The 15412-nt window shown below is 36.1% G+C and overlaps 1 protein-coding gene and 1 pseudogene across 1 annotated transcript; both read left to right on the top strand.

Moving 5' to 3' along the window:
- The first annotated feature begins 2585 nt into the window (after positions 1-2585).
- Positions 2586-3590, top strand: LOC110258616 (putative olfactory receptor 2B3). Its single transcript, XM_021081911.2, has one exon. The coding sequence runs from the start codon at positions 2586-2588 to the stop codon at positions 3588-3590; it is 1005 nt and encodes a 334-aa protein (XP_020937570.2).
- Positions 3591-13593: 10003 nt separating this feature from the next.
- On the top strand, positions 13594-14538 carry LOC110259094 (olfactory receptor 2B11-like; annotated as a pseudogene).
- The last annotated feature ends 874 nt before the right edge of the window (positions 14539-15412 follow it).

Raw genomic sequence — 15412 nt, 5'->3', positions numbered from 1 at the left:
TAAATGTAATAGTTTGCATCTACTAATCCCAAACTCCCAGGCCATTCCACTCCCTTCCCCGTTCATGTCTCTTGGCAACCACAAGTCTGTTCTCTATGTCTGTGAGTCTGTTTCTATTTTGTAGATAGGTTTATTCGAAGCACATGTTAATTTAGATTTTACAGCTTTCCTATTACTGGAACAAATTTTAAAAATTTTTTATTATAGTTTATTTAAATTGTTCTGTCAATTTCTGCTGTACAGCAAAGTGACCCAGTTATACGTGTATATACATTCTTTTTCTCACATTATCCTCCATTATGTTCCATCACAAGTGATTGACTATAGTTCCCTGTGCTATACAGCAGGATTTCATTGCTTATTCTCTCCAAATGCTTGTGTTTCTTTTATGATGAGAAAGTTTCATGTTTTTTCTATTTTCACCTTTGCTTCATATTCTTTTCCTTCCTCAATCTGCTTATTTACATCCATCGCTCTCTTTTTATTGGATTTTTGGTATTTTCTCATAATTATAAATAGTAATTATTTATATTTTAATATGTTAAATAGTTTTGCCATAAACACTGCATTTTTCATCTTACAAGTGTCCTTTATAAATGTACATAAACTTTATTCATGTAAAAATTTTTAATTTTTTTGTCTTTTTTTTTTTTTTCTCAGGGCTGCACCAATGGTGTATGGAAGTTCCCAGGCTAGGGGTTGAATCAGAGCTGCAGCTGCAGGCCTACACCACAGCCATGGCAATGCAGAATCCAAGCCACATCTGCAATCCACAGCTCATGGCAACACCAGAGCCTTAACCCACTGAGCAAGGCCAGGGATCGAACCTGCATCCTCATGGATACTAGTCTGATTCGTTTCCACTAAGTCATGGCAGGAACTCCCAAAATTTTAAATCTATATTAACACATAGATAAGTCAAAGCTTATGTCCTTTTCCATTTTTCAATTGAAAGTGTATTTTTGGTAATAACCAAGTAATAATGTATATCTGTACCTAAAAAGCCAAAAATGAAGCTACATATAATAGAAAGAGCTACAAATCTTAGAACCATCTCTATTCATTCTCATGTAGACACCCCATGGTAAAATTATAGTTCAAATAACAATGTTACTCCACTTTGTTATATGTCAATCCTTCTTATTTCATCTTCTTTCTTAAATCAATCTAGCAACACTCTATTTTTATGCTTATAAATTCAAATGGGGTAAGTATAATCAATGACCTTGCATTTAAACATGCAAAGTACACTGAAAAGTACAAAGTACTTTTCTTCAAAGTACACTGAAGAAATTTAGGTGCCCTTGGGCCATATACCTAAATAACTGATAACTTCCACTGACTGAAGAAAATCAATTTTATTTGATTTTTGGTTCTTGTTTTCCCTGATAACCACTGTTGTGCCCTCTTCTTGCGCTGTCTGGAGATTTAGGTGGAATTGAGGATTTATATTACAAAGGAATAGCCTTTAAATCCTGGCTTTGAGTCTTGGCCTCAAGATTACTGAATATGCAAATTATTCTCATTGAGTCACAGTAGCCATAAAATGTAGATAATATCTATTTATCAGGGTTTTGGTGAGAATTAGAATTATTTCAGACACTGAGCAGTGTCTGTCACGTGTTAGCAAGCAACAATTAGATTAGTAGTTTTACAATTTTCAACAAGGTCTTTGGAGATGCAGAGAAATGTCCACCTGTGATCATCACTATAAACCACAAATAAAACCACATGGTATTTACTACCATGAATAATAAAGCATGTAGTACTCATGATAGCTCTTTTTGGGAATGGATGTTCACACATGTTATTTCTTTTTTTCTTTTCAGAGCCACACCTGCAGTATATAGAAGTTTCCAGGCTAGGGGTTGAATCGGAGCTGTAGCTGCCAGCCAAAACCACAGCCACAGCAACGTGGGTGTGAGCTGTGTCTGCAACCTACATCACAGCTCACAGCAACAACGGATCCTTAACCCATTGAGCAAGGTCAAGGATAGAACGCACATCCTCATGGGCCCCAGTCAGGTTCATAACCTACTGAGACACAACAGGAATTCCCGACACAAGAGGAAGAGACAACTCAAGATATCTTAAGAACATACTACTAAAACAAGCAGAATTTCCTTAGATCAACTTCAGATTTAGACGATATCCTTATAAAATCGATATTACTCAACATTTCTAGCTTGAATTAAAGTTTACTGGGTTAAAAGCAGTATTTATTATCAAATGATTATTAAGGTAAGTTAAAAGGTAAGAAAAGGGAGAAAGAGGAATTGAAATGTATTGAGAACTTATAAATGTCCATTTTTATGCATGTAAGTTTATATTTTTGGCATTTAAATGTAATGATTTACTGCATAAAGTCAAACCTAACTACTGCAAACAGAAGACCTACTTTCTAACGATGGGGTAATTATACTGTATTTCACAAGATCTATTTACCGACTATAAATTATATTTGCATTGCATCATTCATTATAATTGTTCTAAATCCAGTCCAGTTACAATAAGAGTATTCGATAATTTCTGACTGACAATTTTCCCGTTTTATGCTTTCAGGAATGAAAAGTTAGTGAGTCATCATGAATCGGGCAAATGAGAGCTCCTCAAAAGAATTTATACTACTTGGCTTCTCAGACAAGCCCTGGCTACAAACGCCCCTTTTGGTGCTCCTATTAGCATCATACGCAACCACCATCTTTGGCAATGTGTCCATCATGATGGTGTGCATTCTGGATCCCAAGCTTCACACTCCCATGTATTTCTTTTTCACAAACCTCTCCATATTAGATCTCTGTTACACCACGAGCACCGTCCCTCATATGTTGAAAAACATTTGTCAGAACAAAAAGACCATCAGTTATGGTGGCTGTGTGGCCCAGCTCATCATCTTCCTGGCTCTGGGTGCTACGGAGTGTCTCCTCCTGGCTGTTACGTCCTTTGACAGATATGTGGCCATTTGCAGACCCCTCCGCTACGTAGTCATCATGAACCCCTGGTTCTGCCTCAAGATGACAGCCTTCTCCTGGCTCACTGGCTTCAGCAACTCAGTGTTGCAGTCCTCCTTGACCCTTAACATGCCTCGCTGTGGTCATCAGGAAGTGGACCACTTTTTCTGTGAGGTTCCTGCCCTTCTCAAGTTGTCATGTGCTGACACAAAGCCTATTGTCTCCGAGCTCTTTTTCTTCAGTGTGTTAATTCTGCTAATTCCAGTGACATTGATCCTCATCTCCTATGGCTTCATAGCTCAAGCAGTATTGAGAATCAGGTCAGCCGAAGGACGGCGAAAAGCTTTTGGAACGTGTGGGTCTCACATGGTTGTGGTCTCTCTCTTTTTTGGAACAGGCATTTACATGTACCTACAACCACCTTCGTCCACTTCTAAGGACTGGGGAAAGATGGTTTCCCTTTTCTATGGGATATTCACACCCATGTTGAACCCTCTCATCTATAGCCTTAGAAATAAAGATATGAAAGAGGCCTTCAAGAGGCTGGAATTATTAACATTTTCTATAAGAAATGTGTTCCACTGTGACAACAATCTTCTGAGTATGTCCTTATCCTTGAAAATGATAATAGTGTTTTAATTGATTTTTCATTTTTTCAGGCTCTTATGATTGTATTGAATTCAGCCAAAACTTATAAAACTTGCTTCAGGAAGCAATGCTGAAGACATCTTTTCTTTTGCTAAAAAAAATTTATTATGATTTATTTACAGTGTTCTGTTAATTTCTGTTGTACACCAAAGTGACCCAGTAATACATATGTATACACTCTTTTTCTCACATTATCCTCCACCATATTCCTTTACAGGTGATTAGATATATAGTTCCCTGTGCTATACAGCAGGATCTCATTGCCTGTCCACTCCAAATGCAAGAGTTTTCATCTACTAACCCCAAATTCTCGGTCCATCCCACTCCCTCCCTCCCCCCAGCAAACACGAGTCTGTCCTACATGCCCATGATCTTTTCTGTTTTGTAGATGGATCACTTGTGCCATATTTTAGACTCCACATACACGTGATATGGTGTCTGTCTTTCTCTTTCTGACTTACTTCACTTAGTATGAGAGTGTCTAGTTCCATCCATGTTGCTGTAAATGGCATTATTTGGTCCTTTTATGGTTGAGTAATATTCCATTGTTTATATGTACCACATCTTCCTAATCCATTCATCCATTTAGGTTGTTTCCATGTCTTGACTATTGTGAATAGTGCTGTGATGAATATATGGGTGCATGTATGTTTTCCAATGAAATTTTTGTCTGGATACATGCCCAATACACAGAAATAGATTGCATTTCTATATACTAACAATGAAAGATCAGAAAGAGAAATTAGGGGAACAATCCCATTTACCATTGCACCAAAAAGAATAAAATAGCTAGAAATAAGCCTTCCTAAAGAGACAAACGACCCTTACTCTGAAAACTATAAGACACTGATGAAAGAAATCAAAGAAGACACAAATTGGTGGAAAAATATACCAGGCTCTTAGATCGGAAGAATCAATGTAGTCAAAGTGACAATACTGTCTGAGGCAATCTACAGATTCAAGGCAATCCCTATCATATTACCAATGACATTCTTTAGAACAGAACATTCTAAAATTTGTATGGAAAGATATCTTTTCTAAGTTAAAAGCTCCTTTGCTTTCCAGAAGTTTCCTCCATGTACTTTGTTCCTTTGTTCCTTGGTAAAATTTCTTCCTATCAATGTCAGACTGTCCAAGACACTTAGATGGTTTACCTTCCCACTTATGTACACTCCCACTTATTTGTTGGAGAACCATTTTGTCTACCACCTTAGTTAGGAATTTCCCCATCTTTATGATTAAATGACCAGCGATCCCAAGCCAAAATTTTCCCATAATCACCCCAGTCCTCAGTCACTTTACATCCTCCCATCCCTTTATAATTCCATCATATACACCTTCCAGAACAGTTTCAAGTATGCAGTTTATGTCAAATCTAGCTGGCTTTAAACTAGCTAAGTGTGTGTATCTCATACTAGAAATTTAAAATATCAATTGAGTTTTATTTCCAACTCTGTTTTCAATTCATCCCATCATTCTCCATGGATAGCATTTTCCCCTTTTCTTTCATTTTCCAATATTTATTTGTCCCAAATCCTTATTTGTTCCAAGTTCTGCACCAACCAAACACATGTGATAGCCCATAAATGATGATGTTTTTTATAGAAATGTTCACTGGAATACTTTTTTCTAATATTTAACTGAATAAATTCATTCTTCTTTGGGGTAACCTCTAAATAAATATTTATTGATATTTTTAACACTAGATAGTACTAGACCAGAGGGAAAATAATCGCAGTTATTATACTGAAAAAAAAATTTTTTGTCCTTTTAGGGTCATACCCATGACATATGGAGGTTCCCAGGTTTGGGGTCATATCGGCCTATATCAGAGCTCCAGCAATACCAGCTCTGAGCCACTTCTGCAACCTACACCACAGCTCACTCAACACTCGATCCTTAACCCACCGAGCAAGGCTAAGGATTGAACCCAAGTCCTCATGGATATCAGTCAGGTTTGTTAACCACTGAGCCATGACAAGAACTCCTGAAAAAAATATTCTAATTCCCGGAGGAAATGACCCTTAAATTCAGACATTTAAATGATTAGTTGCAGTTAGTAATATAAGGACATAGATGGGACAACATTTTAGGCAACAGAGAAAGGGTTACAAAGCATTTTATAAATTACAAGTAATTTAAAATGGTTAAGAAAGAGAGTACAAGACACATATAAAAAGAGCCTGGAGATGATAACTGAAAAGTCTAGACTTTATCCACTAATGAAAGCAGAAATGTTAGAGTACAGAAAGTACCAGCACCAGTATAAAGTAACTAAAAACCTAAGTGCAGAATACAGCTCTTATATAATAATCATGTGTTTACTAAATGAGACATGTAATAAGCAGTAAGAGATTCAAGACACAAAAAACAAATGAATATCAATTATATCTCTAGTGTAAGTGCCTTTTTTAAATTTCCAAAGCTGTTTCTACCATTGCCATCTCTTTTTGAATATGATAGACATTTCAAACTCAACACCATCAAAAGCTAAACACCTGCTCACCCTTCACCACAAAGCTCTTTTCACTATTTTAACAAATGGATTCACCTTCTGTTTACATTTGCAAATCAGAAACCCTGAACCATATCTTATGCCATTCACTCCTTAGTTTTTTAAATCAAAACCATTTCCAAAACATATCAATCATTCCTCTTTTGTACCTCCCATCTCTCCATTCCTTTCTATCTTCACATTTCTGGTACCATCACGTTTTACCCATAAGTTTACCAAATTATTAACCTACCTATCATTATGCACTCCTGCCAACTCTTTGAAATACACTTTTTTAAAATATAGCCAGTGATCATTTCACTGCAAATACAATCATCCCATTCTCTTCACCTGTACTGAGATTATCAGTGGCATTCTATTGTTCACTAGTTAAAAACAAATACTCACTTACTAGCAATACAGCTCTCTTCTTTTTTTCTGGCCACATCCATGGCATGTGGAAGTTCTGGGGCCAGGGATGAAACCTATCCCACAGCAGCAACCCAAGCTGCTGCACTGAAAACGCTGGATCCTAAACCTGCTGTGCCACAAAGGAACTCCCACAGCTTGCTCGTCGCTCTCTCTGTCTTTTGCACTTACCACATTTCCTTAAAGCATAGAACCTTTGCACATACTGATCCTTCTACCTGGAATACTCTTCCCATCCATATTTACCTAATTACTAATGGCTCAGGCCTCATTAGAAAAAATTTTTGTGGTCTCTCTCTGATTCAGTGAAATACCCACAAATTTACTTGTTCATTATGTACCTCTCATTTGTGGCACTTTTACTTTTAAGTGATCATTTGATAAGTGCCTTTACCTCCTACTAGACTGTAAATTCATCAAAAAGTCTACAAACAGTAAGTGCTGGAGAGGGTATGGAGAAAAAGGAACCCTCGTACACTGTTGGTGGGATTGTAAATTGGTGCAACCACTGTGGAAAACGGTATGGAGAGTCCTCAGAAAACTAAAACTAGAACTACCATTTGATCCAGCAATCCCACTCCTGGCCATCTATCCAGAGAAAACCACAATTCGCAAAGACACATGTACTCCGATGTTCACTGAAGCACTATTTTCAATAGCCAAGACATGGAAACAACCTAAATGTCCATCGACAGAGGAGTGGATCCAGAAGATGTGGTACATATACACAATGGAGTATTACTCAGCCATTCAAAGGAACGAAATACCGGCATTTGTAGCAACATGGATGGACCTAGAAATTATCATGCTAAGTGAAGTCAGCCATACAATGAGACACCAACATCAAATGCTTTCACTGACATGTGGAATCTGAAAAAAGGACAGACTGAACTTCTTTGCAGAACAGATGCTGACTCATAGACATTGAAAAACTTATGGTCTCCGGAGGAGACAGTTTGGGGGATGGGGGGATGTGCTTGGGTTGCGGGGTGGACATCCTGTGAAATTGGATTGTTATGATCATTATACAACTACAGATGTGATAAGTTCATTTGAGTAATTAAAAATGTAAAAAAAAAAAGAACATGGAACAAAGTTTGGTTTTTCTCACCAAAACATTCACAGCACTTAGTTGTGGAGGCAGAAAATTAAAACATCAATTGTCAAAACTATGGATAATTTTAGCTAATATGCAAATTTTCATTTATTCTGTTAAAAGAATTTTCAGAGATGTGAAACTCTCTAGGGCTAGGAATGGTGGTCATATGAAATTCCATGGTGGGATATATACTTAAATTCTCAAAAGCTAAGGAAATTGTATTTCCCTGTAAAAATGAAAATCTAGTGATTGTCACATATAGTTATTAATAATCCTTTCTCTTTTAAAAGTTACATAAATACATTATTTATGTAATTATAAAGATAATAAGAGACATATAATAATATGAGACATATTTATGTAAGATAATAATATGAGACATATTTTAGAAAAAGAAAACAGTTTTATGGAAAAGAGTTCATCCTTAAATTTACTATATTTAAAGTTTACCACTGTTGGCATATTAGTTTATTCATCTTTTCTGTCAATGGAGGGTTATAATTTCTTTTTTATGTGCATTATATCTTGATAACATACCTAGATTCTTTTTTATTTAAGGTTCTTTAAATTCTATAGTGCTTTACAATTTTCAAAAGTTTCACACACATGATTTCATAAAATCCCATAATAACCCATTTTTCCCCTACCCATATATTGCTCTCTCCTCCTTTGCTCTCCTCACTGGGAACTACTCATTTGTTCTCTACATCTGTGAGTCTGCTTCTTTTTTGTTATAGTCACAATTTGTTGTATTTTTTAGGTTCCACATGTAAGTGATATCATACAGTGTTTGTCTTTTTCTCTATGACTTACTTCCTTTAGTATAATGCCCTCCAAGTCCATCCATGTTGATGAAAATGGCTAAATTTCATTCTTTTCTGAATAGCATTCTATTGCACATATACATCACATCTTCTTTATCCATCCATCTACTGATGGACACTTAGGTTGCTTAAATACCTTGGCAATTATAAATAATGCTGCTATGACTATTGTGTGCATATATCTTTTCAAATTAGTAGTTTTGGTTTTTTGATTATTTTTTTTTTCAGATACATACCCAAGAGTGGAATTGCTAGGTCATATGATAGTTTTATTTTTAGTTTTTTTGAGAAATCTCCATATTACTTTTCACAGTGGCTGCAGCAATTTATATTCCCACCAATAGTAAATAAGGGTTCCCTTTTCTCCACATTCTTGCCAACATTTTATACCTGAAATCTCCATATTACTTTTCACAGTGGCTGCAGCAATTTATATTCCCACCAATAGTAAATAAGGGTTCCCTTTTCTCCACATTCTTGCCAACATTTTATACCTGAATTCTTTAAAACACAGATTAAATAGCTGTCTTCAAGTGGAAACAAAATAGTGAGATTCTAAAAATTCATGCACTTGATGGATCAGAAAAGAAGAAAAAAATTCTTAGTTCCAGATAGTAATATATAAAATTGAAGACATTGTTTGAGAAAGAGAGGTGAATTAAAATGTAATATCTAGTGATTAGAATTTTTATTTAAGAACATTAAAAATGTACCTGCTATTGAACTTTGAGTGGATTAAAATACCTCCTAATATATGCTTTTACTTGGATAAATAGTTAAAGGAAAAAAGAATAAGGGAAAAGTGAATAAGCCTATTTCACCAAAGGATTATAGTTCCAAGAAATCTACATATAGAAACATAAAGAGAGTCGTGTCTTTACAAATACTGTGGATGTGGCCACTGGAACTCAAAGCAGACTTAGATCAAATAGATTAGATGCTAAATTTTAGAGAAAGTTATACTACCAAATAAAGATGACTCTTAAGCCTTGAGATTTAAAATAACCCTTGGACACCAATCTTTGTTAAGTAGGAAGGAAGTTGAAAAAGCAAACATATTCATTATTGCTCTTTTCAGATATAGACATTGAGGTTAACGGACCTACAAAAAAATAAAAACCAATAGTATGAGGAATAACTGGTATAAAGTAGCTGGGGACCTACTTCAATGAGTAGACCATGGGAATATTTCACAGCTCAGAGTTGGAACTCTTCACAACTGCTCATGGTTTTCAGAATTTCTGGATAACTTTGTCTTCTATGTATCTCTAAATTTTTCTCTTTCCCAATGGGGGTTCTTTATTGGCCGTCTTTTTTTTTTTTTTTTTTTTTTTTTTTTTTTGCTATTTTTTGGGCCGCTCCCGCGGCATATGGAGATTCCCAGGCTAGGGGTCCAATCGGAGCTGTAGCCACCGGCCTACACCAGAGCCACAGCAACGCGGGATCCGAGCCCCGTCTGCAACCTACACCACAGCTCACGGCAATGCCGGATCGTTAACCCACTGAGCAAGGGCAGGGACCGAACCTGCAACCTCATGGTTCCTAGTCGGATTCGTTAACCACTGCGCCACGTCGGGAACTCCTATTGGCCGTCTTATTCCAGTTCTACTGATTGAATTTTGGGGCATGTGGAGGACAGATAACTTGTCTATTTAATTCACAGGTTTATTAGCCAAGCAGAGACCCTGAACTTTGAACTGCATCTCATTAATGGATGAAAAATGTGTATATGTCTCTTCTCAGAAGGAGACAGATGTATTTTCTGTGGAGGAAGAATAAATGAAATATTTTGTGACTAAAAGGCAGACAGTGGTAATCTTGAAGGCTGACCACAGATATTTGGTTTCTCATACCTTCTAGGAATAGGGTAGGATTAAATTTTCCCTCCTGTTGAACTCACGGTCTGTGACCAGCTTTGTTAATCAGTGTGAGTTAAAGTCACAGCCTTCAAGACTAGGATAGGGAACAGTTTCACATAATTTCATAGAGACAGAGAGAGTTAAACAAAATGAGAAGGCAGAAGAATATGTTTTAAATGAAAGAATGAGAAACAATCCCTGAAAAACTCCAATGAAACAGGGGTAAATAATTTACCAGATAAAAAGTTCAAGGCAATAGTAACAAAAATGTTAACTAAGCTAGGTAGGGGGTGCAATATAGGAACACAGACTTTCACCAAAGAACTAGAAAATATAATAAAGAAATAGTCCGAGCTGAAGAATACAGTAACTGAAATGAAGAATTCAGTTCACTAGGGGGAATTAACAACAGATTAAATGATACAGAAGAATATATAAGCAATCCAAAAAATAGAATAATAGAAATCAGCCAATCAGACATCAAAAACATTTTTTGTTGTTGTTGTTTTAAATAAGAATAGTTTAAGAGAATTCTGGGACAATGTCAAGCACACTACCATTCGCAATACAGGAATCCCAGAAAAAGAAGAGATAGAGAAAGGTGTCAAATGTATTTGATGAAATTAGGGCTGAAACCTCCCTGAACCTGAAGAAAGAAACAGATATTCAGGTACTGGAAGCACAGGGGTTTCCAAATACTGTAAGATATCACTCATATGTGGAATCTAAAAAACAAACAAAAAACAAAACAAAAATAAACTCACAGGTACAAACAAATTAGGGTTACCAGAGGGGAAGGGTTTGGGGGCATGGGTGAAACAGCTAAAAGGGGTCGTGATGGCAACTAGACTTGTGATGGTGATCACTTGCTAGTGTATACAGATGATGAATTACAATGTTGTACACCTGAAAGTTACGTAATTTTTTAAAAATAATAAATGAAAATCTGTTTTGCCACATATCATATTGCCCATTGTGCATTATTTCAATCATTCTGTAGCCAAGTTTACTGAGACACTGAGAATAAGCACCAATCTCTTATTTCTCTATTACAAATAAATGTCATTACAGCAAATTTTTGTAATTTTTCAATGTTAATATTTGAAGCAATGGAGAAAGTTACGTGTAGTGGGCATTTGAAAATATTTATTGATTGAATAAATTAATGAAACTCTGTAAACTGATTTCTTCTTGATACAATTTTTTATTATTTAAATCATTTGCGAGGAGTTCCCGTCGTGGCGCAGTGGTTAACGAATCCGACTAGGAACCATGAGGTTGCGGGTTCGATTCCTGCCCTTGCTCAGTGGGTTAAGGATCCAGCGTTGCTGTGAGCTGTGGTGTAGGTCGCAGACGCGACTCGAATCCCGCGTTGCTGTGGCTCTGGCGTAGGCCAGTGGCTACAGCTCCAATTAGACCCCTAGCCTGGGAACCTTCCATATGCCTTGGGAGCGGCCCAAGAAATGGTGAAAAGACAAAAAAAAAAAAAAATCATTTGTGGAACTTTAACATAGTCAGTGTTAGGTCAATCTATACTACGCTAGGCTATTGGAGGAAAAATATTTGAAAACAAGAAACTTTTAGTTCCTTAAAAGTCATATTGGAAGGTGACTGCTCCTTCTTTCTCTATGTAAAATTAAAATTACTCAACATGTATTATATCAGGAAATAATATCCCAAGAAAAAGTATAAATAAAAGAAAATTGTATCTTGACACCAAAAATAATTGTCTCGAATTTTCCCTGAAATCCAAGTAAATAGTCTATGAAATTATTGAAGTAGGTTGGCTTTTCTGGGATTCTTTTAGTCCTGAGCTAATTTTCCACAACAGGAAAAATGCCAAAATTTATCATTTCATTGTACTGGGCAAGAAGGAACTTAGCAGTATTATACCCTCTAGGGAATTTCTAGTGTTTCTTGACAAGAATTTCCACTGAGGTTTATTATCTCAATGGAAAAAATGTCCCACAGCTCTATAAAGAGTAAGAACACTTCCTTAACAATTATTTTAGAATAAAATAGGTTTCCACATCTGAACATATCTAGGATCCTTCAAATCAAATGAATAATATTAAGGACTTATGATAAGAAGACACTGAACACAGAGAGAATATTCAATATTTACCTCCAACTAACATTTCATTCTGATGGAAAAAAAAAGATCAGTGTCAATTTTTGCAAGAAAGGGAAATACTACCATGGAATATCAACACTGATTTAAAGAAGTTATTGTATGTGAGTGGGAGCGATCTGTTCAGCTTAATCGTCTTTACCATTTTGCACAACCTCATGCACTTTGTGATAAGAGTGATAAGAATAATTTGGGGAAATGAAAGGGAAGAAAACGCAATCTTTACAAGACTTCTTTTGGCAGAGATAAGTACAATGTTAATATTTGGATACAACCTAAAGAAAAATTAATTAGAAGATACAGATGCATAAATCAACCTGGACACTGTACTCAATGAAAATAACTAACCCAACATAAAGTATTACACTTGCAAAAGGGTAGCCACACATATTGGACTAATTAATCCTCATGGCACAGAAAGATTGTTGTGATCATTTCTGCTGTACAACAAAGTGACTCGGTTATACACATACACACATCCATTCCTTTTCAGATTCTTTTCTCATAAAGCTTATCACAGAATATTGGGTAGGCTTCCCTGTGCTATACAGCAGGTCTTCATTGACTGGGAATCATTTTAACCATGTGTTTTCTTCTATGACAAGTTTTATCTTTGCAAAAGTCATTTTATGATTTGAGATACAGGACTAAGGAAAAGCGCTCTCTCTTGCTGTTTCTATATGAAGCAGACCAATCCAGCTAGAGTTCTGAACTTACCTAAATAAACTCAGAAATTCAACCAGAGAATAATAAGGTTTAGCAGACTAAGGATGAAAGAAATGAACACATGTGGTAAGTCAGCACGGGTGGGTTTGGGGAAACATTCTTCCATTTCATTATTTTCTCAAATATAAGAAAAACGGTGGTATCCCTTTACTTAATCATTATTCTATAAAAATTTTCTATATTACATTCTCTAGGTAAAATATAGAGATTTGTTAATCTTCTTTTAGATGTACCACAAAATAATAATTTGGGGCATTTTGATTCATGTTTTCATCTTGCAAGTATCAATTCACATCACTGGAGTTACATCACAGAGAAAATCCCTTCATAACTCACTTTATTTAACTGAATAAGTTGACCATCAAGAATATTTAATACTGAAATATACATCTTCATTTTGACTTAAGTCCATGAACAAGAGCAACGACAGTCATGAATGCAAGAAATGTAAGTACTCCAAAGGTTTTCATTCTCTTGGGCTTCTCTGACCATCCCTGGTTGGAAATGCCACTCTTCATAATAGTGCTTGCTGCTTACATCTGTACACTAGTAGGAAACATCTCAATTATAGTGGTATCCAGAGTAGATCCGAATCTTGACAGCCCTATGTACTTCTTCCTTTCCAACCTCTCCTTCCTGGACCTTTGTTTTACCACAACCACCATCCCTCAACTGCTGCTAAACCTCTGGGGCCCAGATAAGTCTATCAGCTACGGAGGCTGTGTGACTCAGTTTTATATGTTTCACTTTTTGGGGGCCACCGAATGAATCCTCTTAGCTGTGATGTCCATGGATCGTTACATGGCCATCTGCAAGCCTTTGAGGTACCCAGTCATCATGCATCAGCAACTCTGTATCTTCCTAGTGGTCATGGCATGGCTAAGTGGTTTGGTCAACTCCTTGCTTCAGTCATCCCTCACCATCCAGCTGCCACTTTGTGGCAACAACAAGGTAGATGATTTCCTGTGTGAGGTCCCAGTGATGATCAAGATGTCATGTACTGATACCACATTCAATGTAGCTATGCTCTCCATTGTGGGAACATTCTATTCCCTCGTTCCCTTGTCACTTATTCTTGTCTCCTATGGGTTCATCGTAGCTACAGTGCTCAGAATTCAGTCCTCAGAGGGAAAGAAGAAGGCCTTTAACACATGCAGTTCTCATATTATTGTTGTATCTCTCTTCTATGGGCCAGTAATTAGCATGTATGTGCAACCTTCTGCTGCTAACTCCCGGGATAAGAACAAACTCATGTCCCTATTCTACAGCTTGGTGACTCCTATGCTTAATCCTTTTATTTATACTTTGAGGAACAAAGACATGAAAGGGGCAATGATGAGGCTTCTTGTCTCATTGTACCATCAAAGAAGAGTATAAACATAGCTATTTTTGTACTTCATACTTTCCATATAGGACTTAGAAGAGCCTCTGTTCTAAATTACCTCTTGGTTTTGCCTCGTCTCAAAATTATCCCCAAAGACGTAACTTTTTACTATGTAGCTATCATAAGAAATAAAATAAATATATGGTACTAAATTTAAATTAAATTTATAAAAATATGAAAAATTCATATCTGTATAAATTGTGTCTTAACAAACATATTGAAATTTTTTCTTAAATAGATGTTTTAAAAAATATCTCTATGTTACAAGTTTTCCCAAGTATAGGCACATTTGATGCACCTGGCCCTATTTGCTAGAAAGACTGTTTTTCAGCTTTGGTACACATCAGAATACTTATACTTTAAAAATCACAAACATGACTCCACTGCAGATATCTTGTATCAGAATTTTGAGAAATCATGTCCAGAAAACTATTTTTAAAAACTTCCTCAGTTAACATCAATTTAAACGTAGAATTTGTGAGGACCATCACAGGAAAATATTTTTGAGATATTCTTTAGAGACAAAAGTCAGACAGGATCTGACATATGGGAAAAGGTATAGCCCATTTACCCACTCACCCCCCCAAAAAAAATAGAAGATAGTTTGTTGAATATGTGAAGAATCTCAGATGCTCCAAGCTTTTAAGAAAAATTGTAAACCCACAGGCAGAGAATTTAAAATCATGACTCCTAGCAAATGCTAAGGCAAATGCAAAAAGACCAAGCTGAATATCTAGAAGGTACGCCTCCTAATAATTAAATGTTCTATTAAATTCAGCTAAGTACTTTGATCAGTAGTATCATTTATGTGCAATAAAATTTTCAAAATTTGTTTCCTAAAACTAAATTATACAACAAAGAAATTGA

This window comes from Sus scrofa, chromosome 7 (assembly GCF_054392235.1).
Source record: "Sus scrofa isolate SSC_HxYL_T2T_F1_AM1 chromosome 7, Sscrofa_HxYL_maternal_Yorkshire_Landrace_v2.0, whole genome shotgun sequence".
Lineage (NCBI taxonomy): Eukaryota > Metazoa > Chordata > Mammalia > Artiodactyla > Suidae > Sus > Sus scrofa.
The sequence above is the reverse complement of the archived record's forward strand: the minus strand, read 5'-3'. Positions and strand labels throughout refer to the sequence as shown.